We start from the raw sequence: 13,659 nt of genomic DNA, 5'->3' as shown, positions 1-13,659 counted from the left end.
GCACCTTTAATCCTACTTATCCTGTTCAACATTGGTTGTTAATGATAATCAAAGATGCTACCAGTCCCTGAAAGAAAAGAATGAACTCAGGATGGTGCCCTTGGTCAGTTACCTAACATGTTCATCTAACTCCCTTCCTATTGTCAAGGAAGATGAAAGAACTGAGTCTGCATTTCCAACCAGATTAAAATAAGCATGCAGAGATATAAGGACTAAGGCCAGGGTAGGATCAGTGAGTCAAAAGGACCTCAAACACAAACAATGCAGAGTAACAATGTGAACCTTTTTTGGACAGTGGAGACTGCGTTAACAAGTTATCTTCACACCCGATGCATCCTGGACAGCCAGGCCGGTTCTCATACAGGTAAAACGTGTCAGGTAGCATAAGTTTACGAGCACGTTCAACCTGTTCTGCTGTGGGTTTCTCTTCATACAGCAACACAACATCATCTGCAGCAAACAAATTCTAGTAAGCATTTAAGTTTAAAATTTTCAGGGTTTTTTTTTAATGCCCAACCGTTAAAAAAATTTGTATAGCTCAGGGATGCCCAACCTACGGCCCGCGGGCCATATCCGGCCCGCGAAACCTCTGCCCACAGTGCACGAAATCGGCATGTTAGTAATAATAATAATAATATTATAAAAAAAAAACAGAAAGAAAAAAAAAAAAACACGAAAAAAGGAGAAGAAGTATTTATCCCTACGTAGGGGCGTCTCTCAATCTTTTTTTCGATGGACGAACATTTCGATTCAGTGCTCCGACTTGGTGTCTCTAAGATGAGGCCGGACATTCAGAAGTTGTTTTCGGGAAAACAACTTCAAATATCCCACTAATTACTATATAATTAATGGAAAGTACAACTTGTTTCTAATAAAAATGGTATCTGCTCTATTTTTTTCTTTTTTGTATATTTGCGGTGAAGTGGCCCGCGACACGGCTGTCCGAAATGAATATGGCCCGCGACACGGCTGTCCGAAATGGATATGGCCCGCAGGCCGAAAAAGGTTGGACATCACTGGTATAGCTTATATTTGTTTTTTCTTGGACAGCCAACAAAAAGTATAAATTATCAAAAACACAGTCAAGTGTTGGAAGTCAGTACCTTCACTGTCTGTGAAATTCTTTGATGCCGTGTGCAAGTTGCCTGGTGAGGACAGATTAGTGGCCAGGTCAGTTTCTAAGGACTTCTTCGAGACCATCTTTAGTTTTGAATCTTCAAAAACAAGCTTGAACTTGGCTGCTGTATCAGCATCTCGAAAGCGGATGGCAAGTTGCTCCATTTTCCCCTCACTCTCTGAAAAGTCCATAGCGTACCACACCCATGCTTTTCCTTCAGCACGGGGCAAAGGTTTTAAGTCAAGTTCGGGGGTGATGTAATGGTTACAGCAAATCTTTAATACCTGATAAGCACAGAATGGACAAAATTGGTCATTTAATCCATCAGCATTACATTTTTTTTTTTGCACTTATTATTGCTGTTTTTAAATTTTTATGTTTATATAAATGTCTCAATAAACTATGTAGATTACATTTATATCTGACAAAACATAAGACATGGTATTTATTAAGACAAAAGAATCTGAAACTAAAGCGTTGGTTACACAGCTAATGATATAGTTAACACCAGCAGCACGTACATCAGACCTTTGAATATTACGATAGATAACATCTGTGTTTAGGGTTACTATCACCAACATGCTCCTTATTTAAGAAAACAAGCAAAACCTGAACAGACAATTGTGAAAACATAAGCAGCAAGTATCGCATAACCATTTGATAACTGAACTTTGCAAAGCATTTTTTTTCCTAAAGAATTTCCATAAAATATGTGTTAAAAGAGAGAAATGCTTGGTGCAATACTGTGTAAATTGCATCCAATCAAAAGTTTGTAGGGCAACATGGCATTCAGCTAATGAATAGGTGAAGTGCTATTTATTAAATTTTCTAAAATTGTTACAACAAAAATCTAAAACAAGTTTGCAGACAGAACACATTACAACTATGAAACATTCAAAGCTGTTCATCTGATATTTATCTAACATCTAAGCATGGTGGTTTATCTGTCTCAGCTCCTGCAGTTTTGATAAATACTTAATTTTTCAGTATGCTGATTTGTATATCTGACTATGCTGATTGGGTGGAGTTTTGTCTGAACATGGTCCTACAGATATATAAATGCACAGCACAAACCTGATCTCGCCTCATAAGCAACCGGATGCGTCCACTTTCTTTATGCTCCAGGATTTTGCAAACTCCCTTTCCACGCTCTTTCCACTCTCCATCAACAAACCGGTACAGTTTGGCACGGTTCTCCAGCAGCACTTTCTCATCCTCTTCACCAGTTTTCACCTCAATCTTCTCAGGTAGTGGCACCACTGGCTCAAAAAAGATATGGGAGTCTTCACCCTCCTGGGGACAAAACAAAACAAATGTGACATATCCTGGAATGAGAGTCTTCACCCTTCTTGGGACAAAACAAAAGCAAGATACTTATATCCTGAAATGGGAGTGAAGAAAAGATGAAGATGAAAAAAATCTAAGATAGAATGATAGTAGTAACCGTTGTTTGTAACGTGTAAATGGAACCCAGTGGGCGGTAATATTGCTCCTAATATGTTGCTTGCTTGTCTGCTTAATTTTAACTCTATTTGGTTTAGATGAGATTGGTCTTTGGCCTTTTGGTAGATTCTCCATAAAAAGCAGTTCTTCTTCCAAAAGAATTTAAACTTTTTATCTTTGCTTCCTTGTTTTCTTCTTTATCCATCATTCTGTATAAATGTATGATGCAAGAATGCAAATGTTTAATTACACTTTTGTCCATTCGCACTAACACCAGGACTGCATGTCACTACTAGTTTAATGTTTGCACTTCGTTATTTTAAGGATAGTGAGATATAAAGTACTACACACCAACTGCTCATGCTTTTTTCTCTGTTTGTATGTGCTGTCGGCAACCAAACTGACATCCAAGTTTTTATTTTCAACTGAATGACTCCAGTGGATTCAGAATTTTTAACTACAGCATCACTTAGTCAGGGACTAAATGATGCTAGGAAAAGGTGTGACTTTCTCTTCCTACTCGAAAATAATTATAGTCTACTTTTTACAAACTAAATATTTTTGACCAAAGAATTTAACAAGTCAAAAGGTAAATGGGAGCAGGAATGCTTTTTATCTTCCAATAATATCTCATCTAGATGAGTGGCTATTTTATTTAGTAATAAATTTTGAATTTAAAAGAGTGCATAAAGTTTTATAAGGAAACTATTATAAATGATGGTATATATATCTTTCAGGTCAATATTTATGCATCAGAGAAAAATGGCCCTACATTTTATAATGAATGAAGAAAGTATATCGTGAAAAGTAAATTCCTTGCTGTATGCTAGTAGGGTACTGTGACTGGGAATCTTGAGACCCTACCTAGATTACTACAATCATAAACACATAAATAATCCACTAAAGAATCTGCAATAAGTTTATGACCAAAGTCAAAACAATACTAACTGGGAAAATTAGAGAACCTGGTAGTAATTACAACATTAGATTAAGGGAAAAAACTGACATTTAAAGGGTTCTATTTTACGAAGGGTTATTGACTCACATTTTTGGGAAAATGGCATCTAGTAATTAAGTAGTATAATTCATTCAAAGATAATTTTGCTTCTGGGTTAGACATAAGACCTGTGGGGATGCATTTAAACACAGACAAATCATTTCAGTCTTTTTCAAAGAGTATTAACAAAAATTTTCACCCCACCTTGTTGAGATAGAATCCCTGTTCGTCTGCTTCAGGTGACTTGGGTGTGGTGGGAGCACCACTAGTGTGTTGATGGGATTTTTGTGGGGTAAGACTGAATGTGAACTGGAAGCCATCTGTCTCCCTTCCTGTACTGGACTTGGGCGAAGTCACTTGTCCCAGCTTCCCTTGAAAACCAGTGGGCCCAGTGGTTTCCACATCAGATGGGGTCTGACTGCCCAACTTGAACTGGAAACCAGTGGTCTTTGTTTGATCCAAAGCAGTAGGAACCTGTTTGGTGTCCAGAAATCCTTTAGCTGGCTGCTCTATTTTCGGTGTTTCATCACTGGTCAAGAGCTGTTCCAACAACAAACTGCCTCCAGTCTTGGCTGTACTTTCATTAGCACTCTCTTTGCCGGAAGCTGCAGTATGAAGTACCGCAGTTGACTGGGAACCACTTTCAAAACCAAAATTTGTAGATAAGGCAGTTGTTGTGGGGTTGTCAAACTTAAAGCCCACAGAAGGGGCAGATGTGAGGGAGCTGAAGTTGAACCCAGCAGGAGCAGATGTTGTGGGTGTGCTAAAGTTAAAACCAGTGGATGAGGCACAAGTCACAGGGGTGCTAAATTTAAAACCACTTCCTTCACCAGTGGTAAATCTGAATGCAGCAACTGTACTTAACCCGCCAGATGTTGGTGTTTCCCCTGACTTTTGTTGTGAAGTAGGTAGTGCCAATGATGTTCCAAACTTGAAACCTGCAGAACTCTGGGCCTGGGTACCAAACTTAAAGCCCACTCCACCAGCAGCTTTATCTCCATCTGACACTGGCCCCAACTTAAAGCCACCAAAGCTACCAAAACTGCCACTAGAGGTCGCCGATGTTCCAAATGCACTAGACTTGGAAGCTGCTGGCACATCTTCAGGCTTGAGACCGGGCTGGACTGTTTCACAGGCAGGACAGCGCTGTGTGGAGGACTTGTTGACGATAAGGCAGCCGGGACACTCCCAACTGCCCTCAGATGGTTTAAATATCTCTGAGAGCGACTGAAATAAAAGCACAAATAAATTAAGAAAACAAACCTAAAGATTCCAAGCTTTCCTTTAAGTAGAGAGCTGTCATTTTCAGAACACCTAGATAGGCCAGTTTGAGTTGACTTATTCTAAGAATGACAAGACCAACAGAAGTTGACATACAGACACTGCAATTGTCTACCAACGACAAACCAATAAAATAAGATACATCTAAAGACACTGTGGTTATCAACAGACCAGACATTTCTCAAGACATTCTGTCATTGTTTACAGAAGTCAGACTAATTAAGGCAGCATTATCATTGAAAATCTGTTTCTGTGATTTTCTATAGAAACATGCGAACATCAAGTGAAAAGCAATTTATCTAATATCTCTAAGCTCCCATTAATCTGACCTTTGTCTGTGTTGCATTTTTGTCCTGAGCTTTTACTGCTGGTGGTAAAGGCTCTCTTAACTCCATATTGGAATCTGTTGCTTTTTCAGAGTCTGCTGCCACCTTTTCTGCATCTGCTGCCACTAGCTGACGAATGCAATCCTCAAACACAGAGCGGAATTCCTGTGCCTTATCAGTGTCCTTGAATTTGATTGCAATTTTCTCAATCTTGACCTCTTCTTCTGAGAAATCCTGTGCCATGTAGCACCAAGCACGATCAGAGGAGCTTAGTGGAGTCAGTTTCATTTCACTTGAGATGTAGTGGTTGGCACAAACCTTTAGAACCTGAAAGTAATGATGTAATGTCAACAAAGCTAACAACAATAAATAAACATGGCTGGTGACCTAAGAAGTTTACACTACATTACATTTAGTATCTATTTCAACTCCACCCACCTGCACCTCTTCCCTCCATGGCCTCTAAACAAATGTAACTATTTTGGCTCCACTAATGCTTAAAATCTCTTACCTGCTCTCGGCGCATGAGAATACGGAAGCGAACTTTGCCTTTGGACTGAAGAATTTTTAACTCCCCAACACCACGCTCTTTCCATTGATTGGCCTCAGAGTCAAACCTAAATGCCTTGACACGGTTGCTGAAGATCTTAAAAAGAAAAAAACAAGAAACAATGCACTGAAGACATTCTCAGGTGTAAAATCTTTCGAACTAACTTGTACATTTAAAAAGAATGTCAAGTGAGCGCACAGGACTTAAATATGTACTAATGTTTTGGATTTAGAGATCATGCTGTTAAAGTGCACAGCAACGAAAAGTTTAGCAAACTGGAGTAAACGGTAGACAGATAACCAACAGTAACAGTTTCAACGTAGCAGCTGCATGCTATGGTAATATGATAATAGTTGCTGATATTGTCAGACCAATGTTTTCTGTACGTGAAAATGACATTGCAAAACTGAATAAGCCTCCTTCTGCATTATTGTCAAAAAGACTTGGAAGTAAAAGAACAGTTAAAAAAAAAAAGGGCATAGTAATAAAAAGCAGGTCAAAAACACATGGTTCAAAATTGTCATGGGAAGGTATAAAATGTTTTTAGCCAATTAGCCAGCCAACATGTATTATGTCTCTTTCAATCGTCATCTTTGACAAGAAATCAGATGCTACAGCAACACCTCACCTTGATCTCGTCTTCCTCTCCTGTTCTGACCTCTACCAGCTCCGGCAGTTCAATCACAGGCTTGAAGTCCACGTTGGGTTCATACTCCTCCACTCCTTCACCCCCTGGTGACTTCACTGGTGAAACCCCTGTTTGAAACAGTTGTTGAGTGCCCAGCTTGAAACCTGATGCATCACTCTGGGGTTTTGCAAACCCAGAAGCTGGAGGAGATGCAGCAAGGGTTGAAAAAGATAGCCCAGAAGCACTTGTTCCTTGTCCAAAGACAAAAGTCTGACCACATGTTACGGTACTGCTGGACGATGTTGTAGATGTCACCGTGGACCCAAAGACCTGCAACTTGTTGGGTGTGAGGGTAAAACCTGCAAAAGGCTTGACGCTAGAAGCTGATGCCACATCAGTAGTGGTGGAAGTGGTTGTAGGGGAGGACACTTTCGTGGAGTTATCTTTATGAAGACTGAATCTAGGGCTGGCTATTGGTTTTTCTTTCGTTTCTTCAAGCGTTGTCACTACAGGAGGGCTTACAAATGAGAATCCTCCAAACATGGTTTTGCTGGCTGCTGAGGTATTCGCAGGGGTTGATGGCGTTTCTTGATTTGTAGCTTTGGCTGATGGTGTTGGTACAATCATCTGAAATTTTTTTTAAATGTGTTAAGTATTTATAATAGCAAAAGTATGAAAATACACAACCTATGCTCGTGCTAATCACATTTCAATATAAACACAAACAGCAACAATATACTGACTATGCTGGACTTGGAGGCTGGTTTGAGCGGAGTACTTGTGGCAGATTTTGCAACAAATGCAGGGGCTGTTGCAGGTGATGCCTGGAAAAGGCCAATGTTCTTGAATACCATGTCTATCGTTGCATGCATCTTCTTGGTTTGCTCAGCCGTTTCAAAACTGAAAAAAAAGGGAACTATAACAGCTACTACATTTCAATGTTTTGTAAAAAAGCATTTTTCAAAGTAGGGCCACAACATGCTAGTTTTGACTTTCAAAATGTTCCCAAGTTCATTAGTGTGTCCCATCTTTTTTTGACCTGCATGTATTGTCAGTCTATTGCTACCAGCAACGTGTGCTTTTTTTTTTATTTTTTATTTTGAGGTTATCACTGAAACTGATGAACATGAATGCTAAATAGGGAATTTTTACATTTTGTTATAAAAATAGACCTGGCTGCTTACCTCAGTCTAAAAGTTTCATCCATTTTTTTCTCTATACTTGTGGATTGCAAAGACCACAGAAAGAAGAGCGGGTTGAAAGAAGGGAGAACTCTGACACTGGCCACATTATGGCTAATCACCTCTTCAGTCTCCTTTTTGATAATGACAATGTGACCCTGCACATCAACATTAATACTGACCTTTGAAAGTTTATACACACACTGTCATATCTATACATTAGCAAATCAGCCATAATTGAATGAGCTACTATTACAATGCAATTAACAGTCGGGTAGATATTTATGTTTTTAAGCACTGAAATATCTTTCCTTTAAATAAATAAATTAAAAAAAAAATAAGGGGGTGAGGGAGGTTGATAATTTGGGGAATACTGATATATATTTCGAAGCGCAGTGGTAGTTCCTGTTGAGCTATTGGTCAACAGCATACTCAAACTGGATACTTCTAGACCTCTATAAATGAAAAGTGGAATTTATTTGAAAAAAGATGTTTGAAGAATTAGATGCCTATTTTCTAGAAGTATTTTACTGATTTGCTATTTTAGTAGAACTCCTGTCTACACACCTCTTTAGCAGCAATATTTTGCTTGATAACAACCTCCACTACAGGGGATGTTCCTCTCATCGTGGTTAGTTTTGCAGTGTCACAAAACACAACTACTGAACCATCCATGTCAGCAGTCTTCACATTTGTAGTCACAGAAGAATTGTGCTTTGCAGACCCTGTGGGCAACAGAATAACAAAGATGCAACATCCTTAAAGCTACTTTCTTTTTGCATCTTACCCCACTCTCTCACCATAATCCTTTTTGATCACAATCCCATCTTTATGTCTCACCTTTCAGCCTTTGTCACTTGTCTACATGACCCCAAACAGTTTTGTACATCCCACTTGCAACTTTCCTTCTGTCCTTTATTTCTTAACAAGCCAACAAAGCATTGCAAGCCTATTCAGCTAGAATACTACTATCTCTGTTATGATACAAGCAGAACTCTTTTCATTCTATGCAGTCTATACCTGTCGCTAAGACCGGAATCTGCTGTGAAACACTTGTTGATCCTTTCACCAACAGTGCTGGTGCAGTGGTTAACTGTGACTGGCTGGTAGTGGTGGTTGCCATGGTTATAGGAGTTGAAAAAAATCCTGGACCTGGTATGGAGAGAGGCTGAGTAGTGCCACCAGCCTGGGTGGTGGTGGTGGTAGTGGAAGTGGTGGTGGTGGTGTACTGCAGTGATGGCCCTCTGAGAGCCGACGCAAAGTAGCCTGGCTGATGAACAGCTGACTGACTCTGTGGTGAGTAAGGCATGGCAGCTGGTCCTAATAAAACAAGTCACATCCCTATCAGTATAAGTGCATGTTAAGTCACAAGCTGGCACATTTTAGAATTAAAGAAAATCTACACCTACCCTGCAAAATAATCTTAATGGTAAAATCAACATGCTCACAATTTCATAAATGCCTTTTATTGCAACCTCTAAAAGGGTGCGAATTTTCTTATGACTGGGTAAAAATCAATGTAAGCAATCAAGACAGTGCTGGTAATTGTGAAATTTAAACACACATGCACTCATCCCCAAGCGCACACACACATGCCCTCCTCCCATACCTGACTGTCCCATCCAGTCTTGCACAAGATGATTGTCGGACTGCACGTAGTAAGGTGCTTGCAGCAAGCCCTCACTGGTATACTCTGATCCATACATGGAAAGCCCATTCTCTTCATCTTCTTCTTCATCTTCAGTTGTCTCTTCAGCCCGGAACTTTCCAAAACTGGATGGTGCTGTACCACCAAGTCCACTTAGCTGGGGGGCAGATGATGGAGCCTGAGGTCTAGGTGGTGGGTATCCAGGAAGAAGAGGGTAGCGATAGCTTGTACTCAGTGGGGCACACTGGGATGGCGGCTGCACGTAGGGAAACTGAGATGGTTGATAGGCAGAGCTTATAAAATAACCAGGGGCCACAGGCGCTGGGGCAAGACCAGGGGCACTTAGAAGACCAGGACTAGGCACTGCTGCATTGGGCGTCTGCTGTTCTTCCTGCAAACAAGAATGGGTCAGCAACAAACAAATGACATGAGTTTTCTGATTAATTACGAAGAACAGTAAATGACAGAATCATGGAATACTGACCAAATGTGAAACATAAGTGTCAACTCTATCATGCCGATCACACAAAAATGGAACTCAAAATTAAATTGACATTGTATCCGTTCTTTACTCTTTACGGTTTGGTTGAATATGTATAGTCAAAAATGATTAGAAACAGAGCCTCAAGTATCACAAAAATACATTCGGTGGTATTTTATGACAAAAAAGACAGAGATTTTATATTACTATTTTTCTCTTGATTTTGTCAAGAACACAGTGATGAAAGGGAAATCATTAAAAAAAATAACGTCGTCTGAATAAGCTTAATTCGAAAAGAAAAGATGCAATCTTTGGTAAAAGAAAACAGACCAAGACACAATGTGCTGTTGCTGAATGATCTCTTCAACACTCAGATGGAGTTTGTACCCAATTAGGAAATCCTAAAGATAATGGCAACAAATGCCAGTGGATTAACATCATGAGATCTGTATAGACAGATCTTTACTTTGTTCAAACATGCCGTGCGAATTTCGTCCCCACACTATATTCAAGAATTTTCTCAAAACATTTCAAAAGTGACTGTTATCAGTCAGCAGTCAGTTGTAACTATACAGTACAAGCAAGTCTCAGTAAAACAAAGAGATCTTCCCATAGCAGTGCCAACTCTACTAAAGCACAAGCTGTTAAAACCAACTATGATTGCTGGTAAAAAGCTTAAAGATCGAGCTCCAGATCTGCAACATCGACACTGTTCTGTTCTACAAGCAACATCACGACACAGTCACAAACACATTATCAGTCATATTCTTATCCAGCACAATACTAAAAACTACTGATATTGTGAGGGCATCCTTGATATGCATGCTCAAAACAGTTAAAAGAGAAGTGAGGGTAACAAACGTATGAGGAGCTGAAACGGGAACAGGTGTAAGCATCAGTAAGTAAATAGTAAATTTTGCAAACAGGTAAATGAGGAAGAAATGTTTTTACATCAATATAAATATATTTTTTTAATAGTAAAGTCATTATCAGCAGTCAGTTGTAACTTTAAAATAAAAATGCAATGCTGGAAATTAATCCTTTACAGTATTAAATTTAGTAACAGAGAATCAATAATAATACAACACAGACCGCAATGACCGTGATTGTTGCCCATACATTTTTGATCTGGATAAGATTTATTTATCAGGTGTTAAGAGAATTCGGTTTGGACCTTTTACTTTTTTTTTTAAAACTTCAGTCAGATTCTAAATAAAATTCAAATCTGTAGGGCTGTCTTCCAAAATCAGCCATTTTATTTCCTGGGCAAGAAAAATTTGCTTCTAGAACACAACAACCTGAGCGATGTTTCTTCATTTGACTCGAAAACATGAATTTATTAGCTGAACTGAGCCACAGTCACTGTTACAAATACTACTAGCGCTAACAGAACTCTTTAGTATTAGAACATAATGTTGTTTTGCTTCCCTAGTGACAGGTGAGAATGCCGGCATTTGAGGACTTATATCTTGAAAATTAAGCATTATTATAAACCTGTATTTTGGAAATTACTATTTTAAAATAAACCTAGCCCGATCATGAACAGATTCTGCACTCTGCTTGTCCTTCAAACCCTCCTAAGTCCTTTTTCTTTTTACATTCATATGTTTTGCGTGATTGAGATAATAGCCACATAAGAGTGTGCATGAGTATGTGTACCCATGTTTGAAATGAGCCTGCATATTTCCAACTATTTCTCTAGAACACAGGATATAAAATGCTATTTTAAAACTTATTACAGAAAATAATAATAAAAAACTTACTCTGATGTGCTTCATCATGTCTTTTAGGTGTTTCATTACGTCTTTAGCCTCAGACAGGTCCTTTTGAATGTCAGTCATGATGCTCATGTTCTTTGTGAGCACGGTCTAGTACACAAAAGTAGCACAGTGACATGTCAGTATACAAATATCCAAAAAACACAGGTTTATGCATACACAAACACTCTATAAACAGTTGCCTATTTTCTGCTCAATGTTATAGAGAGACTACAATTGTTACGTATGAGAAGATAAAGTAAATAATAATAAACGTGGGATCAAGAAGCATGCTCAGCACTTGAAACAAGTAGGAGACATGAACAGAATACAAAGGAAGGAGAAACAACTTTGTGGACAAAGAAGACACAAAGAGGAATCAGGGAATAAAAATAAGGATGGTAAAAGTCATATATCTGCTGGCAGAATAGTCCATTGACCATAGTTTATTCCTTGTTACTCATCGAGGAGCAAAGGGTTGCAACAACACCTCGCCAGCAGGCCTTTTTTTGGGTAGCCCTCTTCAGTTGGGCCCATGTGGTTCCAACGTCTTTTCCCTCGCTCTCTACTGTTCTTTTCCAAGTCAGCTTTGGTCTCCCAACTCTCCTCTTCCCGAGGGTTCCAGTCAAGTGCCTGCTTGGCAATGGTGTCAGCTGGTTTGTGCAGGGTGTGTCCTATACAGCTCCATTTGTGCTTTTGATGTCTTGGCTAGTGGCATTCTGGTTGGTTCTTTTCTGCAGGCTGCTGTTGGAGATCTTTTCAGGCCATCTTATTCCCATAATATGTGGAGTAGGCATTGGATAGTAAAGGTCTGGAGCTTCTTGTTGATGGTGTTTGTCACTCTGCCTTAACATTGGTATTGAAGATGGGGGTCTTACTGCGGAAGGATAATGATCGGGAGTTCCAGATGGGGCGTAGGCTGTTGAAAGCATGCCTGGCCCTGTTGATGCGGCTTCATCTGCTCCACCGTCCTTGTTGACAATGCTCCTCAGATACGTGAAGCAATGTTTCAAGGATGTTCTCTACTGGAAGTTGGATTGGGAGTTCCTGCTTGTTGATTCTCATCACTTTGGTCTTCTTTTTGTTAACCTTTAAGCCAGTCCCTTTGACCATAATCACAACTATTAATAGTTATGTGGATCAGAGTAAAGAGTAATGCTACATAAATGAGATCCAAGTTGCTTGCATCAAGAACAGAAATCAGTAAATACTCAAAATAATAAATGCAGCCACCTAACCCCTGGTCTAAAAATGAAAGTCTGATATTACTGAAGTACATTTTCTGACCCACTCTCCTCCTAAACATCTTTTCTACTCACCTTGAGCTGTTCCATTAGCTGCCCATTTTCCTGCAGTGTAACCTGTTCACAAACACTGACTTTGAAATGCTTTACAAACATAGAAAAATTACTGCACCAATATAAGCAGATATCATACCGTACGGTGCCTTTGTTCATTCCAAGCTCCCATACAATAAAAGCTACAAGGTGTTATTCTCTCACCAACTCAAGAATCTTATAGACTATTGGTTTTCCTACTCCTCAGTATTACTGCATCAAGATACTCTCTAGAAATCCCCTTTTCTCCTCTAACAGCGAATAAGTGTCCAGATATGCGATATAGGTACCTAAAAATTCACCAACCTTTAACTGTGCTTCAGACTCTTGGTGTTTATCCACCATGGTACGGTACATAACAACAAGCTCTTCATTACGATCAAGGACCATGCGGAAGAGTTGTGACTGGGAACAGTTGATAGATTTGATTTGGGCCTCCAGACGTTCTGGGGATGGTCGCAAATGAGAAGTTGCTGTCTGCTGGTGTTGGATAGGGCTGTCTGTTTTAAGCTGCAACAAAGTTTACCTCATTTCATGTTTGTACACTCAAGCCAACAGTGATCGCTTTGAAGTTATACATAAAATTTGCTCTACATCTCATGAAAATGCATACTGCTGACAAAGTACATTTTTTTCTCTCAACTGCATTATTGTTGAGAACAGCTAGAGAAGATGACCTTTTACTCACCGACATAAGCAAGCGCTGACGGACAGATTTTGATGTGTTTGCATCTCTAGGAGTACTGTACTGCCTAACAAACACAGAGTCATCTTGACTGTTGTTCTGAAGATGTCTGGGTGTGCTGTAGCCTACATGGTTACTGTGTCTGGGTGTAGCAAGTCGGCTACTGATCCCGGTCTCTTCTTGGTCAACAATTTCACTTTCTGTAAAAAGAAAAATAATTTTTCAGAA

The 13,659-nt window shown here is 39.5% G+C and overlaps 1 protein-coding gene across 2 annotated transcripts in view; it reads right to left on the bottom strand.

Moving 5' to 3' along the window:
• LOC112572436 (RANBP2-like and GRIP domain-containing protein 5/6) overlaps nucleotides 1-13,659 on the bottom strand; it is a 38,631-nt gene that overhangs the window by 9,633 nt on the left and 15,339 nt on the right. For both annotated transcript variants that reach the window (XM_025252113.1, XM_025252114.1), the window contains exons 21-36: nucleotides 13,435-13,631; nucleotides 13,053-13,256; nucleotides 12,729-12,770; nucleotides 11,416-11,520; nucleotides 9,133-9,562; nucleotides 8,544-8,843; nucleotides 8,091-8,248; nucleotides 7,527-7,681; nucleotides 7,086-7,242; nucleotides 6,343-6,969; nucleotides 5,676-5,810; nucleotides 5,168-5,491; nucleotides 3,762-4,784; nucleotides 2,192-2,410; nucleotides 1,104-1,401; nucleotides 283-450 (exon numbers count right to left, since the gene is read on the bottom strand). In XM_025252113.1, coding sequence (XP_025107898.1) covers nucleotides 283-450; nucleotides 1,104-1,401; nucleotides 2,192-2,410; nucleotides 3,762-4,784; nucleotides 5,168-5,491; nucleotides 5,676-5,810; nucleotides 6,343-6,969; nucleotides 7,086-7,242; nucleotides 7,527-7,681; nucleotides 8,091-8,248; nucleotides 8,544-8,843; nucleotides 9,133-9,562; nucleotides 11,416-11,520; nucleotides 12,729-12,770; nucleotides 13,053-13,256; nucleotides 13,435-13,631 — 4,542 coding nt within the window. The remainder of the gene's footprint in view (nucleotides 1-282; nucleotides 451-1,103; nucleotides 1,402-2,191; nucleotides 2,411-3,761; nucleotides 4,785-5,167; nucleotides 5,492-5,675; nucleotides 5,811-6,342; nucleotides 6,970-7,085; nucleotides 7,243-7,526; nucleotides 7,682-8,090; nucleotides 8,249-8,543; nucleotides 8,844-9,132; nucleotides 9,563-11,415; nucleotides 11,521-12,728; nucleotides 12,771-13,052; nucleotides 13,257-13,434; nucleotides 13,632-13,659) is intronic.

This window comes from Pomacea canaliculata, linkage group LG9, assembly GCF_003073045.1.
Source record: "Pomacea canaliculata isolate SZHN2017 linkage group LG9, ASM307304v1, whole genome shotgun sequence".
Taxonomy (NCBI): domain Eukaryota; kingdom Metazoa; phylum Mollusca; class Gastropoda; order Architaenioglossa; family Ampullariidae; genus Pomacea; species Pomacea canaliculata.
This window is presented reverse-complemented; position numbering and strand designations above follow the sequence as displayed.